This window comes from Mustela nivalis (genome assembly GCF_964662115.1).
Source record: "Mustela nivalis genome assembly, chromosome: 14".
NCBI lineage: Eukaryota > Metazoa > Chordata > Mammalia > Carnivora > Mustelidae > Mustela > Mustela nivalis.
In genome coordinates, this window is record NC_139033.1 from 12,474,681 (window position 1) to 12,496,159 (window position 21,479).

A 21,479-nucleotide genomic window follows, 5' to 3' on the forward strand; every position below is an offset into this window, starting at 1 on the left:
AAACTGAGCTTGAAAGGAAGTTATCCGGTTTAAGGCTGGGGTCAGTGGGGAGAATTTCACTTTAAAAAACCGTATGGGGAGGGGCGCCTGGGTGGCTCAGTGGGTTAAGCTGCTGCCTTCGGCTCAGGTCATGATCTCAGGGTCCTAGGATCGAGTCCCGAGTCGGGCTCTCTGCTCAGCAGGGAGCCTGCTTCCTCCTCTCTCTCTGCCTGCCTCTCTGCCTACTTGTGATCTCTGTCTGTCAGGTAAATAAGTAAAATCTTAAAAAAAAAAAAAAAAAAAAAAAAAACGTATGGGGAAATTTAAATTGGGTGAATTGTATCGCATGTGAATTTTATCTCAATGAAGTTGTTGGGGAGAAAGAAGTCCCACAAGGCTCACACCAAATAACTAACTGAAGGTTCACTGACTCATCCATTACCAAATGTTCCACTTAAGCACAGTAACAGGAAAGCAGAAGAGGAGATGTCAGAGGTTCCATTAAGAGGGGGGAAAAAAACCAAGAAAGTGATGAACGTGCAGATTCCTCAGGGAAAGCAAAGAGCCGGCCGTTTGCCGCTGGCTGCTGCTCTGACGTCAGGAAGCGTGGGCAATGCCTCCCAGGTGCAGGAAGAGGGCAGCTGATGAAGATGCGTGTGGGACCCAGCCAGACCCCATCCATCCCCTTTGTCTCCACAGATGCCTAAAGGACTGTCAAATGCTAAAATACATTTAGTGGAAGGAAGTCTTTAGAGACTTCTGGAAGGGGTCGACGCCATCCAACAACCTTTAGGCCGCAGATTAGGGAATACTGACTGCCGGTGCCTGGGTGGCTCGTTCTGTTGAATGTCTGCCTTTGGCTCGGGTCATGGTCTCAGGGTCCTGGGATTGAGTCCCACATCGGGCTCCCTGCTCATCAGAGATCCTGCTTCTCCCTCTCCCTCTGCCTGCCTCTCCCCCTGCTTCTGCTCTCTCTCTCTTTCTGGCAAATAAATAAATAAATTCTTTTAAAAAAAATGATACAACCTAACAATAATCTAACAGTAAAAGAGAGCAGAGAGAAGTGGAGAAAAGATATATGATCAGGAAATGCACTTATAGCCAAGGCAGTGTTTAGTGAGACAGAGGGTAAGCTTGGGTAAGAGGCTTCTCTTCCATGAAAGAAGACATTTTAGAGCATTAGAGCAAAGGAGAGAGAAAGCCTAGAGCAGCATGAGAGACCCTTTAATCAATCCCCTAAAAAGAGAACCATGTGAAATGACTTGGGCTATAAGTCAAGGTTACATCCAATTCCCACTGTCTCTTTTTGCAGTCAATCAGACTTGTGCTGTAGACTTAACATTAACTGGTATGGCCTTCCCATCTCCTATAAACATACCTAGCTCCACTTCCTGAAATTTCAAAGACTCTTTTATATTCCATGTGCTACATGGAAATAGCTGATATCTTATTTCCTTTGTCAAGGCAAAGAGATGCAAAGTTCAACAACTGTGTAGACTCCACACCCCATTCATTTCCACCGAAGGGATCTCACCCTTTCAGCGCCCCCTGCATCCAACCAGGCCTGACCCAGACACATCCAGTGCTTTTCTCAAGGAGCAGAGGGGAGAGGTGAGGGGAGCCTCCATCGCTCCCGGAGCGCGCAGGCCCAGCTACCCACCTACCTGCTCTGCGTGCAACTCTGCAAGATGGCAGAGAGCGACAGCAAATGACTCCGTGTTGTTCTGCTGCACACCCGCATTCACAGACTCCAGGCTGTTCATGCTCAGCAACATCTGGGCTTGCTGCAGGGCCATGGTGCTGGGTGGGGAGACAGACAGGAGCTCCCTTCAGTCAAGAGACCCAGGCGCCCCCCAGCCACACCCCACAACTCTGTTGAGTGGAAAGGGAAGGACAGAAGTCTGTCTGCAGGCTCTGGCTTAGCGGGAGTGGCGGCCTCCCACTGCTGGCTCTCCCGCCCTCAGCACCAGGAAAGCAGAAATGCACCCTGCATGTATAGCCCCAAAGGAAACATGGGGTGGTTATGGCACAACTGGGAGTTCCAAGCTCCAGACCCCCTGACTGCCTCTAATTCCCCTGTGGTCACAAGTGTGCTAATCGGTTTTCACGGATAAATTCAGACCTGATGCCATCCTGGCACCAGCTGCTCTGGCAATGTACGCAGCGGCCAGTGTCTGCAGCTGTCTCAGAGCGCATCCTGCCAAAAAATGATCTCGAGTATACACAAACAAGACTGGTCAAGTAGGCACTTCCTTTCATTATTGAGTTCCTAGAAATAGACTGTCTAGGTAGAAGGCGGGGTAGGGACAGGCTCCAGGATTAAAAACCTAGTTCAGAAAGGTAGTTCCAAGCTAAAGGAGGCCAAATGGAAAATTAAACTTGAGGCCGGAGATGCTCCAGAAAACAAACCTCGGCTAACAGGGAAGCAAAACCCGAGTGACTGTGGCCCTGCCTGCCGGGGCCAGGAAGAGAGAGTCCGGTCTCAGATCACAGGGGCAGAGCACTTGGAGTCAAAGGACCTGAGTGTGAGTCTTGGCTCTGCCATTTGCTACTGATGTCTGTGATCTTGGGCAGATCAGATGTGTGAACCTTGGTTTTCACACCCTGGAATGGAGCCCACCCACCAGTCACCTCACAGGGCAGCTGGGAGGCGCAGATAAGAATGAGCACAGTAAAGAACTTGACAAAGTATGGGGCGCCTGGGTGGCTCAGTGGGTTAAAGCCTCTGCCTTCAGCTCAGGTCATGGTCCCAGGGTTCTGGGATTGAGTCCCGCATCGGGCTCTCTGCTCAGCGGGGAGCCTGCTGCTTCCTCCTCTCTCTGCCTGCCTCTCTGCCTACTTGTGATCTCTGCCTGTCGAGTAAATAAATACAATCTTTAAAAAAAAAAAAAAAAGAACTTTACAAAGTCTGTGCAAAGTACAAAAATGTTTTAAAACTATAAGAATTTTCTTTAATCCCCTGCACGAACAACTTTCATCAAAGGGGAAAATGACTTATCTGTTTGGCCTTTCAGAGAATCAGTTTGCTAGCTTCTGCTCACCTCTGGAAGGATTCCTGCCCCATGGCCCTGAAAGTTGGCTTGAAGACCCACCTGCGGCCATAGAGTCTCCAGATGGCTGTTTTCTGTGCAATGCTGATATCGATGAGCTCTGACAGGCTGTGTTTCCAGTGTAGGAGGTCAGAGTCCTTTAGGGCGTCCATCAGTTTGTTTGCTGTCTTCCCAGCAAAAGCCCTCTGCTGAACTAGGGACTGTATTCCCAGGGAGGCGAGGTACTAAGGGAAGAGACATACCCCATGACTCCTCAAGGTATAAACTACATGACACAATTGTTCACTTTTTTGAAATCTGGCATATTTCACATTTCAGCACATGCAAACTGACAGCATTATTTAAAAAGAAATTACTATATCCTGACCCTAACCCATATGAAATGTATTCCTGAAAACCTGGGGCTGGAATAGAGGCAGGCGGTATGCTGAGAAGAACCAGGGCTTTGACATAAAATGGGCCTGGACTTAAACACACTCTCTGCCACTTACATTGTGAGTCAAGGCCGGTTAGCTTCCTAACCTAGCCTCAGCTTCTTCATCTGTAAAATGGGCGGAAACTCTATCATCAAAGAATTATTGTAAGAATTAAAATAAAATAGTATTTGGGGCACCTCTGTGGCTCCATGTGTTAAGCATCTGTCTTCAGCTCAGGTCATGATCTCAAGAGTTCTGGGATGGAGCCCCGTGTGGGGTTCTGCTCGGTGAGGAGCCTGCTTCTCCCTCTCCCTCTGCCCCTCCCCCAGCTCATCCAAGTAAGCCCTCTCAAAAAAATAAATAAAGTCTTAAATAAATAAATAAATACAAAACAAAACAGTATGTGTCAAACAGTGTTGGACACATTATGGAGGAGGAGTTGTGGGGCTTTTTGAGATTTTATTTATTTATTTGTCAGAGAGAGAGAGCACAAGCAAAGGAAGCAGTAGGCAGAGGGAGAGCGAGAAGCAGGCTCCCTGCTGAGCAAGGAGCCCCACTTGGGGCTGGATCCCAGGACCCGGGGATGATGACGTGAGCCGAAAGCAGACGTTTAATGGACTGAGCCATCCACTCGCCCCCAGAGTAGAATATTTTTTATTTCCCTTTTTAATTTTTTTTATTTATTATAAACGTTTTCCCCCCCCAAAGATTTTATTTATTTATTTATTTGACAGACAGAGATCACAAGTAGACAGAGAAGCAGGCAGAGAGAGAGGAGGAAGCAGGCTCCCTGCTGAGCAGACAGCCCGATGCAGGGCTTGATCCCAGGACCCTGGGATCATGACCTGAGCCAAAGGCAGAGGCTTAACCTACTGAGCCACCCAGGCACCCCTCCCTTTTTAATTTTTTTAAGATTTTATTTATTTGACAGAGGGAAAGAACACAAACAGGGAGAGCAGCAGGCGGTGAGAGAGGGAGGAAGCAGGCTCCTTGCTGAACAGAGAGCCCCACACAGGGCTCGATCCCAGGACCCTGGGATCATGACCTGAGCCGAAGGCAGATGCTTAACCAACTGAGGAACCCAGGTGCCCCCTAAGCTGAGTCTTTAAAGTTGTGCTTTCACCTTTGAAAACTGTATCAGAAGTTAATGTATCAGGGGCGCCTGGCTGGCTCAGCTGGTACATGTGACTCTTGATCCCGGGGTTGTAAAGTTAGAGCCCTACAATGGGTGTAGAGATTACTTAAAAATAAAATCATGGGGCACCTGGGTGAGAGAGAGAGAGTGAGGGAGTACGCAAGCAGATCACAGTCAAATCAAGATCCCTGCTCAGCGGGAGCCTGCTTTTCCCTCTCCCTCTGCTTGTGTACTCACTCTCATGCTCTCAAACACACAGACAAAATCTTAAAAAAAAAAAAAAAGAGTCCGCTTAGGGGCACCTGGGTGACTCAGTCCGTTAAGTGTCTGATTCTTGGTTTCAGCTCAGGATGTGATCTCAGGGTCATGAGATCTGAGCCCTGTATCAGGATCTACACTCAGCAGGGAGTCTGCTGGAAGATTCTCTCTCCCTCTCTCTCTGCCCCTCCCCCTAGTAAAATAAATAAATAAATCATTAAAAAAAAAGTCAGCTTAAATCCAAAACAAAAATTGTACTTAAAAAGTCTATCATTTATTTTAAGGGGCAACTTACTTTTGTCCTTATAATCAATTCTGTACACGTAAGTTTCCTTTCTCAAAAATGAATCAAATGAACAGTTTACAGTTTTAAAAAGCATATAAAACATGTCAACTGTACCTCAATTTTTTTTTTAAGTAGGCACCTCACCCAGCATGGAGCCCAACATGGGGCTTGAACTCACAACCCTGAGAGATCAAGACCTGAGCCGAGATCAAGAGTCAGATGCTAAACCGACTGAGCCACCAGGCGCCCCTTCCATTTTTAAAAAGCAAATACAATAGGTTATAACACATAGTACTTTCAGTTTTCTGGATCTTGCTGCAAACTTTATGAGACAGAATGCTTAAGGAATCCCACTGCCTATGATGCAGTTTTTTAGAAGATTTATCTTGCCCTGAAGTTTTTCATCTTCAACAGTTGCTTTCATGTTGAATGCATAAGACTCAAGTGAATTCTTGGAAGACACCTTGTCCCGCTGTTTCTCATCTTCAGCTTTGTACTTCTCAGCTTCCTGGACTATGCGCTCAATATCTTCCTTGCTCAAGCAGGCCTTGTCATTAGTGATGGTAATCTTGTTCTCTTTTCCTGTGCTCTTATCCACGGCAGAGACATTAAGGATACCATAACATCAATATCGAAAGTGACCTCAATCTGAGGGACACCACGAGGAGCAGGAGGTATGCCTGTGAGTTCAAACTTTCCAAGTAGATTGTTGTCCTTGGTCATGGCACGCTCACCTTCATACACCTGAATAAGCACACCAGGCTGGTTGTCGGAGTAGGTAGTGAAGGTCTGTGTCTGTTTGGTAGGAATGGTAGTATTGCGCTTGATAAGAACAGTCATGACTCCTCCAGCAGTTTCAATGCCAAGAGAAAGTGGAGTGACATCCAACAGCAGCAAATCTTGAACATTTTCAGATTTGTCTCCAGAAAGGATGGCTGCCTGGACAGCTGCACCATAAGCAACAGCTTCATGAGGGTTGATGCTCTTATTCAGTTCTTTTCCATTGAAGAAATCTTGGAGAAGTTTCTGAATCTTGGGGATATGGGTAGAACCACCCACCAGAACAATATCATGGATCTGAGACTTGTTTAACTTGGCATCCCGAAGAGCTTTCTCTACAGGGTCCAGGGTGCCACGGAACAGGTCAGCATTTAATTCTTCAAACCGGGCACAAGTGATAGAGGTATAGAAGTCGATTCCTTCATACAGAGAATCAATCTCAATACTGGCCTGGGTGCTGGAAGAAAGTGTACGCTTAGCACGTTCACAAGCAGTACAGAGACGACGAACTGCCCTCTTGTTTTCACTGATATCTTTCTTATGTTTGCGCTTGAACTCTGCAATAAAATGGTTGACCATTCGGTTGTCAAAGTCTTCTCCACCTAAGTGGGTGTCTCTAGCTGTGGACTTAACCTCAAAGATCCCATCTTCAATAGTAAGGATTGACACATCAAAAGTGCCACCTCCTAAGTCAAAGATCAGCACATTCCTTTCAGCTCCAACTTTTTTGTCTAAGCCATAAGCAATAGCAGCAGCAGTTGGTTCATTGATGATTTGAAGTACATTGAGAACAGCAATAGTTCCAGCATTTTTGGTAGCCTGACGCTGAGAATCATTGAAGTACGCAGGTACTGTGACAACTGCATTGGTAACGGTCTTCCCAAGATAAGCCTCTGCGATTTCCTTCATTTTCGTCGAAACCATAGAAGACACCTCTTCTGGATAAAAGCTTTTTGTCTCTCCCTTGTATTCTACTTGGACCTTGGGCCTGCCAGCATCATTCATCACCATGAAAGGTCAATGCTTCATATCAGACTGGACAACAGCATCATCAAATCTGTCCAATCAGGCGTTTGGCATCAAAAACTGTGTTGGTGGGGTTCACTGCAACTTGGTTCTTCGCAGCATCACCGATCAATCGTTCAATGTCCGTGAAGGCGACATAACTTGGGGTGGTCCAGTTTCCCTGATCATTGGCAATTATTTCCACTTTCCCGTGCTGGAAGACACCCATGCAGGAGTAGGTGGTGTCAAGATCAATGCCAACTGCAGGTCCCTTAGAAGAAGGGACAGCAATCCAAAGATCTAGCCCCTGTCTTCTGCTGAGAAGAAGCCAGCAATCCAAAGATCTAGCCCCGCGTTCAATGAGCTAGAAGATGTTTTTGAGACAGAATACAGTTCTGACAGCAACAGTAATCTATACTCTGACAGTCATTACTACTACATATGTAACAACTGACCCCTTTCACTGCTCCTCAGTATTTGTCACCAAGGACTATAATGCAGGTCCTTCTCTGTCACTTAAATTAAGAAAAGACAAATGTACCTGTGAGGTTTACTGGTTCCTGGCTTTGTTCACTTTTAAAAAAACCAGATTAGCAAACTGGTTCTGTAAAGGGCCAGGTAGTAAATAATTTAGGTTTTGAAGGCCACATTTGGTCTCTGTCACATTTTCTTCTTTGTTGGTTTTTTCCCCCAACTATTTAAAAATGTAAAACCCATTCATAGCTTGAGGGCCATATATAAGCAGGCAGCAAGCCAGATTTGGCCCATGGGCTTTGAAGTCTGCCAATCCCTGGTTTAAAAATAATCTTTTCCTGGGGCGCCCAGGTGGCTCATTCATTAAATGTCTCCCTTGGGCTTAGGTCATGATCCCAGGGTCTTGGGATCGAGCCCCACATCAGGGTCCCTGCTGGGTGGGAAGCTTGATTCTCCCTCTCCCGCTCCCCCTGCTTGTGTTCCCTCTCTCACTGTCTCTCTGTCAAATAAATAGATAAAATCTTTGAAAAAAAAAAAAAAAAAAAAAGCCTTTCTTGAAATTTTTCTAAGTAAATATGTGGAAGTCAATGTTGATCAATAAACTAAACAAGGATCTCATAGAATTGGTCAATGGAATAGATGTTAAGATAAAGAAAGCAGGGGCGCCTGGGTGGCTCAGGCCTTCAGCTCAGGTCATGATCCCAGGGTCTTGGGATTGAGCCCCACATCGGGCTCTCTGCTTCACGGGGAGCCTGCTTCCTCCTCTTCCTCTGCCTGCCTCTCTGCCTACTTGTGATCTCTCTGTCAAATAAATAAATTAAAAAAAAAAAAAAGATAAAGGGAGCAGTGAGAAACCTATTAGACAGAATTTAGTGGTTTGACTAACAGTTAAGGTCATATGAAACTACCAAGTATGAAACCACACCATTTATTTAAATAATCTCACAGGAAGATGAGCCTTACCGGTAACCCAAAATGTACTGCCTTCTTCACAGAGTGTTCTAGCAGGACATAGCTATCAGATCTCTTCTGCCCCAGCACATAAAGCCAGCTCTGGTAAGAGAAATCATCAAAGTATATTCTAACAATGATAACGGTTAACATTCTATTGAAATATCAGCATGGCTATAAGAACGATTTAACAAGGGACAAGATAAAACCTCTAAACTACTCTTTCACGAAGTATGAACCTAAATGAAAACCACTGAACACATTAAAACTCAGACTAAGCTAAACCGTCATTGATTTTCACCTCTGACAGCAATAGTGGCAAGTGTTCCATAAAAAAACCATGAAGCTCCCATATGGCCTTTAATTGAGAAATCGAGATTCTCAGGGAACGTTCAATGAATTCCATGTTCTCCTTGTGCTTGGTGTTCATGCTTTCACAGGACAATGTCTCCTCCAGCTACCAGGTGTCGCATACACCTTTTTGTTAATACCAAAGTTTAAGGTGGTAGCTTTGGATTAAAATTTTAGATAAGAAATGCCTCCCAAAGCAAAACAGAGATCATGGATTAAGAAAGATAATAACGATAGGTTGCCTTTTCTGAATTCTGCTAATTAGTTTCCCTTCACTGCTTAAGGGCCTTCCAACTGCAAAACAACCCAATTCAAATGACGCCATTCAAAGGCCAACTCAATCCACAGGCAGAACTCCCGAGACAGGAGGGGGCGGCTCACCAAGCAATGCTGGAGACACACATGATCGTTGGACTCCTGGGCAATCCTAATGGCCTCCTGCAGGGCGAGCTCTGCCTGCTGACTAGAGAAAGACCGAACGTTAACAACTCATTAACAATCATAAACATGTCCAAGCAATGTAACAGCAAGGCATCTGTACAGTAATTCATCCGAATAGAAGCCTCTGGGTTGGAAGTTGTAACGCAGAGCTTATTCCGCTTATTCTGTCAGAGGCACTTCCCTCCCCCAGCAGCAAGAAACATTCATAGAAGAGACACAGAACAGGTCCTTTCTAAGGTAGATTTCTACTACAAAGGGCAAGAAGGAATGGCTTTTCTTCCCCCCCCCCTTTTTTTTTAAGATTTTATTTATTTATTTGAGAGAGAGAGAGAGCATGAGAGGGGAGAAGTCAGAGGGAGAAGCAGACTCCCCGCTGAGCAGGGAGTCCAATGTGAGACTCCATCCCAGGACTCTGAGATCATGACCTAAGCCGAAGGCAGTTTGCCCAACCAACTGAGCCACCCAGGTGCCCAGGAATGGCCTTTTTTTTTTTTTTTTTTAAGATTTTATTTATTTATTTGACAGAGAGATAGATCACAAGTAGGCAGAGAGGCAGGCAGAGAGAGGGAAGCAGGCTCCCTGCTGAGCAGAGAGCCCGATGCGGGGCTCGATACCAGGCCCCTGAGATCGTGACCTGAGCCGAAGGCAGAGGCTTAACCCACTGAGCCACGCAGGTGCCCTGAGGAATGGCTTTTCTTGATCTCTAAGAGTATTTTAATTGTCTACCCCTAGGAGGAGGGGCAAGGATAGGATACAACATTTCACTTTTTACTGCACTCCCTTCCCCATTATGTGAATTTTTTCTTTCTTACTTTGGTAATTTTTCAAAACCAGTTTTAAAAAGTATTTTGAGGATATTCACTTCTGCGATTCTTTTTCTGTTGACATGGCTCCACTCCATCGAAGATGTCTCCCTTAATCTCAGATTCTGTGGAAATTTAGCCAACTATCCTTGGCCCCACTGAGCTCTCACCTCTGAAAACACCCACAGAAATACTATCTGTAACCCACATTGCAGTTCTTAATTAAATACTACTGTGTATCACTTTCTATTTATTTAATCTGTGTTAATTTTATTTCTTGAGAGGGCTTATAAGCCCAGAGAGAGTGAGCTCTTAAATTTTGGGTTTCCTAGTGGCAAGTCACAGAAAAGAAGTTCTATAAATGCAGGGCTATGGAAGATCTCAAAATCAAATCAGAAATTCTATGGGTATTACTTATTTTGGAAAAATTTACATAAGAAATTTTCTTTAAAATTAGCATAAGCCTCACACGACCCATTTTAACTGGGGAGAAATGGATTGTTCCTTAATAACCACTGATTTGAATATAGGTCAGAAACAGGGGCACCTGGGTGGCTCAGTCATTAAGACTCTGTCCTCCCACCTTTGGCTCAAGTCATGATCCCAGGGTCCTAGGATCAAGCCCCACATGGGGCACCCAGCTCAGCGGGAGGCCTGCTTCTCCTTCTCCCACTCCCCCTGCTTGTGTGCCCTCCCTGTCTCTCTGTCAAATAAATAAATAAAATCTTTTTAAAATTAAAAAAAATAAATAAACAGGTCAGATACATCTTTACCTATTTTACATTTCTTTTAAATTCCTTTCATTGTTGAGATGCAATAGGACATAATCTACTTGAGGACATGAAGCATATCATCACCCACAGGCCCTCAATAAATATCAGTTGATTTAACTTTACTCAATATCTGAAGATCAAATAAATAATGTTAAGTTAAAAAAAAAAAGAGGGGCACCTGGGTGGCTCAGTGGGTTAAGGCCTCTGCCTTCGGCTCAGGTCATGGTCCCAGGGTCCTGAAATCAAGCCCCGCGCATCAGGCTCTCAGCTCGGCGGGGAGCCTGCTTCCCTCTCTCTCTCTCTCTGCCTGTCTCTCTGCCTACTTGCGATCTCTGCCTGTCAAATAAATAAATAAACTCTTAAAATATATATATATATATATATATATATATATATATATATATAGCTTCAGCTTTAAAAAAAAAAAAAAAAGAAAGAAAGTCTTTTGAGAGAACTGTATAGACAGTATGCTAAAACTAAAGAGGGATTACTAAGGGATTACTTTTCCCAGGGAGGAAGAATAGTTAGATCTACCAAATGGTAGATTCCCAGATAGATTAAGACTGCTTTAAATCTCTATTCAAATATGAAGTTAGTAGAGGCTAGGGAGGGCTGCTACCTTATCATGGACGGAGTGATCTGTGCATATATTTGGAGGGGTATCTCTTATTAAAACAACAGCACTCCCCAACCCTATTCTCATCTATCACCTTTGTGTATTATGTTTAGTGTTTTTTTTTATCATCTACCTCCCCACCATAAATTCCATGACAACAGAGTGTTTTCCCCTTTTTTTTGCCTCCTGTACCCTCAGAGCCTAACACTCTAACACAATGCCCAGTACATAGCAGATGCTCAGTAAACAACTATAATGACTTCCAAGAAATCTTCACAAGCCTAAAAGCTAAGTGACAAAGTTTTACACAGGCCACAGCTCCAGGACTAGAATCAAAGAAGCTAATGGAGTACATTAATTAGCAATTAACTTGATGCAGTTAGTTGTCTCTCCTATTGTAAATATATAAATTCTGTACACCAACAGACTATTTGTATCTAGAAGGCTGAATACAAATTTCCAAACCCTAGCAGAAGCTGTTTTGAACACAGAAATCAGTTAACAGTAAATACTACAAATGATATTGCTGTTTATTATGTGAACATAAAAAAGCAGAAGTTTCCAATTAAGAGGCTGTTATAGCTGGGCAGACAAAAAGAAGTTGATCAAAAGATAACATGGATTCTCATAAAACTATGTACTTTAGAGTAGACTCGAACCTTTCTGAGTCCAACTATCAATCTGATGCTTGAATTCCCTTTCTGACATCTGGTCTAGGCTTGAGCACCTCGCCAACCCTTCCTCACAGGTTCCATGTGGGACCAACTTCCTTACCACGGGCAAAGCACAGCCCTTCCCTTGTATTCCCTGCTTTTATTCTTCTTGAGGAATTGCACCCTTGGTCATCTAAGTTTTCTTCACAGGACCTTTTATGACATAAACATGCTGAACACATGCTTGGCTAAATCATGTTCTCTCTAGGTTCACCATTCTCATATCCTTCCCAAACAGTTTTCCATGACAATGTCTTGGAATGCCTACAAGGAGACTGTCCCCCACACCAGCTCCAGCCTATGTCCCTTTGAAAATGTGATGATCAGAAAAAGAATTTCTGACCTAAAAAGCAATGCGTAGAAGTCTCAATTCTTGAACTTTGGACATTATTATTTCCATTAACACTACAATCTCTATTCAAAAATGCCTGTAGCAGAGACCACATTTCTCTCAAAGGAGAAAAAGCCGTGGGGGCGGGGGAGAACCCTTTTAATTAATAATAATTAATAATTAAATTAAATTATTATCTAATTTAATTATTAATTATTAATATTAAATCTAATTTAATTATTAATCATTATTAATTAAAAACCAATGATTATTATTAAAATAATATTACATTTAATATTAATGTTAATTTTAATATTTAATAATATCAAAATAATATTAATATTATTAAAAATAATCATTATTATTTAATTTAATTAATAAATAATTCACTACCTTTTCACCCTTATTCACATTACTTCATTGTTTCCAAAATACCCTCCATGTTTTTATCCACATAACTCTATTTACTAATTAATAATTGGGAAATCTGGGTGCCTGGGTGGCTCAGTGGGTTAAGCCGCTGCCTTCGGCTCAGGTCATGATCTCAGGGTCCTGGGATCGAGTCCCGCATCGGGCTCTCTGCTCAGCGGGGAGCCTGCTTCTCTCTCTCTCTCTCTCTGCCTGCCTCTCCGACTACTTGTGATTTCTCTCTGTCAAATAAATAAATAAAATCTTTAAAAAAAAATAATAATTGGTAAATCTTATTATTTTTATTCATTAAAATCATAAGCATATCTTAGCAATGGGTAAGCCAGCATCACCCCACTGAACTGCCTGAATTCTATCCAAAAGCACAAACATGTGGCTTTTAGCAAGCTGTATAGAGTTTTAGCCAGTAAAAGTATTACTTCCTTTTGGCTTTTTGAAAAACTGAAAATAGCTTTTGTACCTCAATATTACCTCCGAAAAATCCTTTTGGGAATCTCTGGCCTAATGACCTAATTTCCTTTTAACTCAATGGCTGTTCTTAGAAGTAAGGAAGAGGCCGTGCAGAAGACAGTAACGCTCAACAGTGACACTAGGGGGCAGACTGCTTAAGCAGAAGACTTTTGTCACCTTCTGTCCAGGGAAAGTGCTTCCGTCTCTGGAAGTTAACGTTTGAGAATCTCTTGGGTGTCTGCGGGGACTAAAACCTGCGGACTCACTAGTGACCGAAACGGCAGTGCAGGGCGGCCAGGTTCAGTGCAGCGTATCTCAGGCTCCGGCCGTAGCCCTCCTCCCCGTTACTTTTGCTTTCGGCCCCAGTAAGAATCAGGCGATCGAAATAATGAAGGAGGCTGTGTGTGGAGCTGAACACGTCTTGGACCCGGAGGTTGTTTAAGTAGCTGAGATAGTGCTGAAACAAGAAACAATGCACGTATTTTAAACGTTCGGCTTCCTCCCGTGTGAGGCTAATTCAGAGCGTCCCACTGGCTGCAAAAACCGGTGTACCCCCAGCCCTCCTAGCAAGACGGCTTAGCCTAACCTTGCCCCACAGGCAGCATAAAACAAGTTCAAGATACAGTGGTTTGTTTCCTCCTTAGGGAGCCCCCAAATGAAAAATGGGCACCCCATTAGGGCTCGCATCAGAGTTTTATCGTAAATATACGTCCTCTATGCCACCGCTTATATTAGGTGATGGGGTTGGGGGACTCACTGAGCTCAGGCATTGAGAAATATTGTGAGCTCAAATTAAAAAGATTTTAATTCCTGAGTTCACATAAAAATTACAAAATTAATTTCTGTAAATGTCCAAGTCATAACACAGTGAGTCTTTAACTAGTATACTAAGTTAATTATCTTACAATTATTTTGACACTATGTTCATTTTGTTTGATTCACTGAATTAAACTCCCTCCAACAGGCAGATCCAAATCAGATATATTTCTGCATGTGAATAAAGACATCAAATCCAGGTACTACTCTACTAAGAAAGTTTGAAAAAAAAAGAAAGAAAAGAAAGTGTTCAGGGTAAAAAATCCAGTAAGTAATGGAATTATTTGGGGGAGAAAAAAAAAACAATAAAAGAGAAAGGAAAAGAATTTTTAGCCCCCAAACTTGAAAAAAATAAATCAATCTACTCTATCATCTGTCCATTATTCGGAGCCTCAGAGAGACAAAGCATGAACAAGAACAGTAATAGACTAAAGAAACTCCTAATGGCCCAGAGGTGAGTTTTGGGAGGAAAAGCTTTGTGACCTAGGCTTGTTGACTTGCCAACATTTCCTTCGAAGAAATGAGGCCAACAGGCCAGTCTTCAGGCTCCTCAACCCCTCAATATAGAGTAGCCTCACTGGGGCTTTCCAACTCAAAAGACTCACCGCTTCAGCAAAATCAGGATTAAATTTCAGCAAGTTGTTCAGTTCTTTCTGCAAAGATGCTGGAGTGAGGGCTTTCGTCTCATCATTCTTTAACAAAGAAGCCTGAAATTTTAAAATGACAGCTCAGTTGAAAGACATATATACGAGCCAGCATGCCCTATATCCTTTTTCGTAGCCACTGTCTCCTCTTGACCACACAAAACACTGTCTCCTCTTTCTAAAACTCAAAGCCTTCCAACTACCTCTGCCCAGTCGCATGCTCCTTGCATGCCCTACAAACTCCTGCTCCTTTTTCAGGCCCCATTTGAGACTTCTGCCACTTGCTTGTATCACTTCCTAGACTAGGTAAGGTCCTGTAAGTCCCACACGTGCCCATAAGCCCCCTGCACTAACCCTTCCTGCAGTACTTTTCAAACTACATGAAAAGTACCAGTATGACCCAACCCAGCCCATGACCACCCTCACGACTGGTAGTATATACCTCCATCCAGCACTGCCAGGGGCCTCATAGCACTCAGGTGCCCTACTCCTGGTTAACTGTGTCATGTAGATGTTGCCAGCAATGATTATACAAAATAGGTAGAAAACAAATTCTAAATTAAATATTAGTACTTAACCTTGTTACAGACACTTCAACTTTGCCTAGACAAATTTATATTTATAAATAATAATTTCTTAATTCCATTTGAATGTGTTATATATTATAGAAGATTCCAGAAACATGGAAAGGCATACAGAGGAAACAAAAATCATCTGTGAGACCTTCACCCAGAAATAACACTATTAATATGTCAGTCTCTTATTTCAGTCTTTTTTCTATGTGTGTGGGATATATATGTGATACATACATTTATACACTATACCATATATCCATATATAATTTTTAAAGATTTTATTTATTTATTTGACAGACAGAGACCACAAGTAGGCAGAGAAGGCAGGCAGAGAGAGAGAGGGTGAAGCAGGCTCCCCTCTGAGCAGACAGCCTGATGCGGTACCCGATCCCAGGACCCTGGGATCACGACCTGAGCTGAAGGCAGAGGCTTTTACCGACTGAGCCACTCAGGCAACCCTACACCTATACCACATTTTTAACAAAATTAGAACATGGTGTATCACTTTACTTCCTGCTCTTTTCATTAATATTATAAAGTTTGTCTCATCATTGGTCTCTGAAAATATGATTTTTAAAGCGAAAGTATTAACCCTGTGACCATCATATTTATTGCAAATACTTTTTCCCATTTTATTGTTTGCCTTTTAGTTTTGTTAGAATGTGTTCTGACATGCAGACTTTAATTTTTATGTTGAAAAATCAAATGATCTTCTCCCACATGTTTTCTTCCATTGCTTTTATGTTTAGAAAGTCTTTCCCCACCTAGAGATCACTTAAAAGTTAATATGTCGTTCCTCCCAGTTTAATTACAGCTTTACATATTCACATTTACCCTTTAATCCATCTGTAAAGTACTGAAGTGTGAGGATGAGGTTAAGATCTAGCTATATTTTCACTTCCACACTTAACCAATTGTCTAGATGGGTTTTTCTAATCTGTTTGAAATTCATCTGCAGGGTGATCCTTTCACTTTTCATCTAGACCTAAACATTACACCTTTCTGCAGAAAGAAAATTACTAACAAAATTAAGGAAAATTAGGAAAGTAGAACAAAAAAAAAAAAATCAAAATCCTATACTTGAAAACAACATGGGAGAAAAATATTCCGCTTCCGTTCCCAAGCAAATGAAAAAGTACAGCTCAAAAGCACCAGCAAGAAATGTCTGTGGTAAAATGTACTGATGTCTGCAAACTGAAATGCATCAAAGATGAAATGGTGGCAGGATAAGCGATGTGCAGGTGTATGATAAGGAGAGAATAGAACAGTAATTGTGGTATCTAGGTGACAGGTATGTGGGTATTCACTGTGCAATGCTTTTCAACTTTTCTTTCTGTTTGAAAATGTCCATAATAAAATGTTAGGGAAAGAGAAGTCAGTCTTCCAAATCAGGTTTTTGGGCTGTGTTAGTCACACACTATTATAAAACGAACATATATTATAACTTTAAGAAAAATAAAATCATGGGGCACTTGACTGGCTCAGTCAGTAGAGCATTCAACTCTTGATCTTGGAGTTTTAAGTTCAAGCCTCATGTTGTATGTAGAGATTACTTAAAAAATGATATCGTTTTTAAAAAGACTGAAAAAGAGGGGCGCCTGGATGGCTCAGTCGGTTAAGCCTCTGCCTTCGGCTCAGGTCATGATCTCATGGTCCTGGGATTGAGTCCTGCATCCGGCTCTCTGCTCAACAGGGAGCCTGCTTCCCTTTCTCTCTCTGCCTGCCTCTCTGCCTACTTATGATCTCTCTCTCTCCCCCTGCCAAATGAATAAACAAAATCTTTAAAAAAAAGAGAGAGAGAGAAAATCACACACAAAATCATAAAGAACACATAATCACACTGCATTGTTAGTGAAGAAAAGAGGACAGAGGACAAAGGAATAATGCAGATTCACTAATAAAACTACTAACAAGATAGGCACATGTGATGACATATAATGCCACAGGACGTGTTTTTACTTATTAAATTTTTAATTTATTTATTTATTTGAGAGAGGGAGAGAGCAGGGGGAGAGGTAAGGGGAGAGGGAGAGAGAGAGAGATTCTCCCGCAGACTCCCTGCTGAGTGTGGAGCCTGCTGTAGGGCTTGATCCCACAACCGGAAGATCATGACCAAAGCCAAAAATCAAGAGTTGTATGCTTAACCAAGAGTCACCCAGGCATCCCTCCACAGAATATTAAAAGTTATGGGGTGTATTAGTGGCTCAGTTGTTAAGCATCTGCTTTTGGCTCAGGTCATGATCCCAGGGTTGTGGGATCGAGCCCCACATCAGGCTACTTGCTCCGCAGAAAGTTTGCTTCTCCCTCTCCGACTCCCCCTGTCTGTGTTCCCTCTCTCACTGTCTGTCAAATAAGTAAATAAAATCTTTAAAATAAATAAATAACTAAATAAATAATAAAAGTTTATGATAGAAGCACCTGGGTGGCTCAGTTAGTTAAGCATCTGCCTTCAGCTCAGGTCATGATCCCAGGGTCCTGGGATCGAGTCCGTGTCAGGCCCCCTGCTCAGCGGGGAGCCTGCTTCTCCCTCTGCCTGCTCCTCCCCCTGCTTGTGCCCCCCATAAATAAATAAAATCTTTTTAAAATTAAAAAAAATAAAAGTTTGGGATAAATAACAGAATTAACATACCTGTTGAGAAAGAAAAAATTCTGCTTGTTTTTGGGAGAGAGGCCCACTGCAAGATACCTCCTCTTCTCTGGAAGAAAATAAAACAAAACTATTAAAGAATTACACCAGGGGATGGAAGAACCAGGTGATGAGGAGTGCTTGTGTTATGAGCACTGGGTTTCATATGAAGTGCTGAATCCATTGTATCGTACACCTGAAACTAGTATGACACTGTACGGTAACCAAATGGGAATTAAAATAAAAACTTAAAAGTCAAACAAACAAAAAAGAATTACACAACAGCAAGAATGGTGAGGCTGACGAAGTCAATAACTTCATCAGAAGAGCTCAAAAATCTTTACAATTAATTCTCTCCTCTCAGAAATAGAAAAAATCATCCACAAACAGTGATGGGGATGTGGAATGACCTGCCACAGTTTGCACAATAGAATTACGGAGAGTTACAGACCTAAGTTCCACATAGCGGGATCTTTCCACCGTACACATCTCTCATGGTATGCCTGATTTAAAGCCCTTGAGTGGTACCCCCCAGCTTCCAGAATAAAGCCCACGCTACTTAGCAGGGCAGGCGCAAGGCTCCATGAGTGGTCCAAGCCACAACGCGATCCTTCGCCTTTTCTTTCTCACGCATACCCCCAGCCTGACTTCATGATCTCCTATGCGCCAAGATGCCCCCACTGCTTCCTCAGCCTGCAGGGCCCACTGTCCCACCCGCTGTTGGACTGCAGTACCCCACCCATTATTCGAGACTGACTCGAGTGTCATGTCCTCCAAGAATCTCTGCTGACGCCTCCCACCGAGCTCCCACTGTCTCCTAGAGAGGCTGAGCACGCGCGGATGCATCGCCACACCTCTTACTTGCAGCTGGACGCCAATACTGAGCACCATGTCTAGGAACAAAACGGGCACTCAGAGTTTGCGGAATGAATGAATGAAGAGTTTCTATCTCCTTGTTACAGATACAAGATGTGGTGTACTCAAGAGCAAGAAAAAAGTGGCTTCTGCTAAGAAATCTCTCCCTAGAAATTTACATTATGCAGAATTAACAGACAAGGATATAGGGATATAAAGCTGGGCTTGAGAAATCTACCCATGCACAAGAGTGAAGCCTTATTTTGACACCAAAATATGAGTAATAACACCCTTTTGCCCCAAGACTCTGAAGAAATGGACTCCTGTATAGGATGATGGGAAGTATAAAAATCAATATTTACTCATAAAGAATGCTTTCATTAGATGCACTCTGCATCTAATACAGCAGTTCTCCAACTTTTGTGTAAATGATATGTGAATGGGTATTCTGAAAGAAAATGCTCCTGAGGTTACAAAATTTGGGGAACGTTACACACTCTATCTTGCTTGGAGATTCATGACACAGGTGAGAGAAATCCAACAGAAAGAAAGTTTATTTACTTTTGTTTAATGTACCACTGAGCAAACTCATTGAACAAAGAATCCTTTCCTCAAAACTTTCGAGAAGCATGAGTGTTCCACGGAAAACACTTCGGGAAGTACTGCTCTAATATTCTCCTGGCTTCATTTCTGATAAATATTACCTAACAATCCCTAAGGCTGTGTATCAGATTCTGCAATCATTACAGCTGCCAAGAGAAAGCCCCAACCCAGGTCTAACAAAGATCAGTGACACAACAGTGACCTGGAGGGAAATGGAAAACGAATTCTCAGGCCAAGTTCTCAAACGGAAAACAGTTACTGGGCAGTCAGGAGCCCTTTTCTCTTAACATATCTCGTAACCAAGGTAAACCCAAGGCTTGGAAGAAACATGGCTACACACAGAAAGGCTAGTGATAGGGCACCTGGGTGGCTCGTTTGGTTAAGTGTCTGCCTTCGTCTCATGATCCCAGGGTCCTGGGATCAAGTCCCGCATCGGGCTCCCCACATAGCGGGGCGTCTGCTTCTCCCTCTGCCCTCCCCTCTCTCGTGTTTTCTCTAACAAATAAACTCTAAAAAAAAAAAAAAAAAAAAAGGCTGGAGAGAAGTTTGATTTGATGAATTAATGAATTCATCTGAATGAAACTGGACACACAATACTGGTCCCATCAGCCTCTAAACGATCATGCCCTCTGTTCACCTCAGAGGGGTGAGGTCCTCGCTTCCTCGATCAGGGCACCTGGCCGGCTCAGTCAGTAGAGCACAGAGAAAATCAGCATCAATGCAAACTGATTCTTTTTTTTTTTTTTTTTAAGATTTTATTTATTTATTTGACATAGAGAGAGAGTACAAGCAGGGGGAGCAACAGGAGGAGGGAGAGGGAGAAGCAGGTTCCCCACCAAACAGGGAGCCTGACACAGGGCTCGATCGCAGGACCCTGGGACCACGATGAGCCAAAAGCAGCCACCTAACTGAATGAGCCACCCAGGTGCCCCTGCAAACTGATTCTGTAAAGAAGGAAGTACAGTCCCCACAAATGAAGATCGAATTCGGTTCTGGCCTCCACAGTGGTAACCATAGGTGACATGAACCAGCTTGGGGGGAGCAAGTAAAAACCCCATGGCCCAGGGGCGCCTGGGTGGCTCAGTGGGTTAAGCCACTGCCTTCGGCTCAGGTCATGATCTCAGAGTCCTGGGATCGAGTCCCGCATCGGGCTCTCTGCTCGGCGGGGAGCCTGCTTCCCTCTCTCTCTCTCTCTGTCTGCCTCTCCATCTACTTGTGATTTCTCTGTCAAATAAATAAATAAAATCTTTAAAAAAAAAACAAAAAAAAAACACCATGGCCCAAACCATCCTTCAATGACTCCTCCAGATTCCTCAGGGCCCCACACATACGTGCAGAAGAAAGAGTAACTTGTTAGAAGCCACAGAGGTATTCAGTTTAGGAAAAAGGCTACCTATTTGGGAAAAGGGCTCAAGTGTACCTTGCTTATCAACCCAATTATTAGCTGAGACAGAATTTTAGACTTACTAGTGCTAGAAATCAAGGGCACTTAAGCTGGGTCCGTGGATGGGCTTTATTTAAGTCCATGAACCTTATAAAACTGCACTCAAAAGCTGGAAAGATGTACGTTTCTAATATGAACATAGCATATGGCATTTGTGAGACACTCAGGAGTCTGGAAATTCCTCTCAAAGTCTTAAATCTACCACTGCATTGAAATTTTGAAAATACGAGATTAATCAATCAACAAAGATTTTATGTTTTGTTTCTGGATATTTGCAGTGCAGAAAACCCTGGTCTAGGTGCGGGAGGCCACGCAATGTGTGAACAGGCTTCCAGTCCTGGGGAAGGCTGAGTCTCACCCAGGTGAGAAGACAGCAGTAAGCGATAAATGCCAAATGTGATGATGAACTCTGCACTGAGAAATGGGGAGAATCACTTGCAAGCTGGGAAGGAGCAGAGAAAATGATGACGGAGAAGGTGTTCCCGGAAAGGGAAACAAAGGGCAAGACCAGGACCGGGATAAAGGATCCAAGCTGAGAAACTGCAAGTAATGGCAGAAAGGTCAACTGTGGAAGGCCTTGAACACCAGCTGGGGAGACTGTGAAATCCTTCGAGGTTTCTGAGCAGGATATTGACAGAAGCAGGGGCAGCGAGGGACCGGGACAGAAACGGTTAT

General features: G+C 43.2%; 1 protein-coding gene and 1 pseudogene across 4 annotated transcripts in view; both read right to left on the minus strand.

The window, feature by feature from the left end:
* Window positions 1-21,479, minus strand: part of ANAPC5 (anaphase promoting complex subunit 5) — a 43,383-nt gene that overhangs the window by 10,958 nt on the left and 10,946 nt on the right. For all 3 annotated transcript variants that reach the window (XM_082698398.1, XM_082698397.1, XM_082698399.1), the window contains 7 exons: window positions 17,906-17,972; window positions 14,663-14,764; window positions 13,508-13,698; window positions 9,067-9,148; window positions 8,347-8,436; window positions 3,072-3,253; window positions 1,644-1,779 (listed from right to left, as the gene is read on the minus strand). In XM_082698398.1, the coding sequence (XP_082554524.1) occupies window positions 1,644-1,779; window positions 3,072-3,253; window positions 8,347-8,436; window positions 9,067-9,148; window positions 13,508-13,698; window positions 14,663-14,764; window positions 17,906-17,972 (850 nt within the window). The remainder of the gene's footprint in view (window positions 1-1,643; window positions 1,780-3,071; window positions 3,254-8,346; window positions 8,437-9,066; window positions 9,149-13,507; window positions 13,699-14,662; window positions 14,765-17,905; window positions 17,973-21,479) is intronic.
* On the minus strand, window positions 5,465-7,339 carry LOC309847605 (heat shock cognate 71 kDa protein pseudogene; annotated as a pseudogene). Its single transcript has 2 exons — window positions 7,328-7,339; window positions 5,465-7,273 (listed from the first exon to the last, which is right to left on the minus strand). The product of its transcript is annotated as a heat shock cognate 71 kDa protein pseudogene (transcript).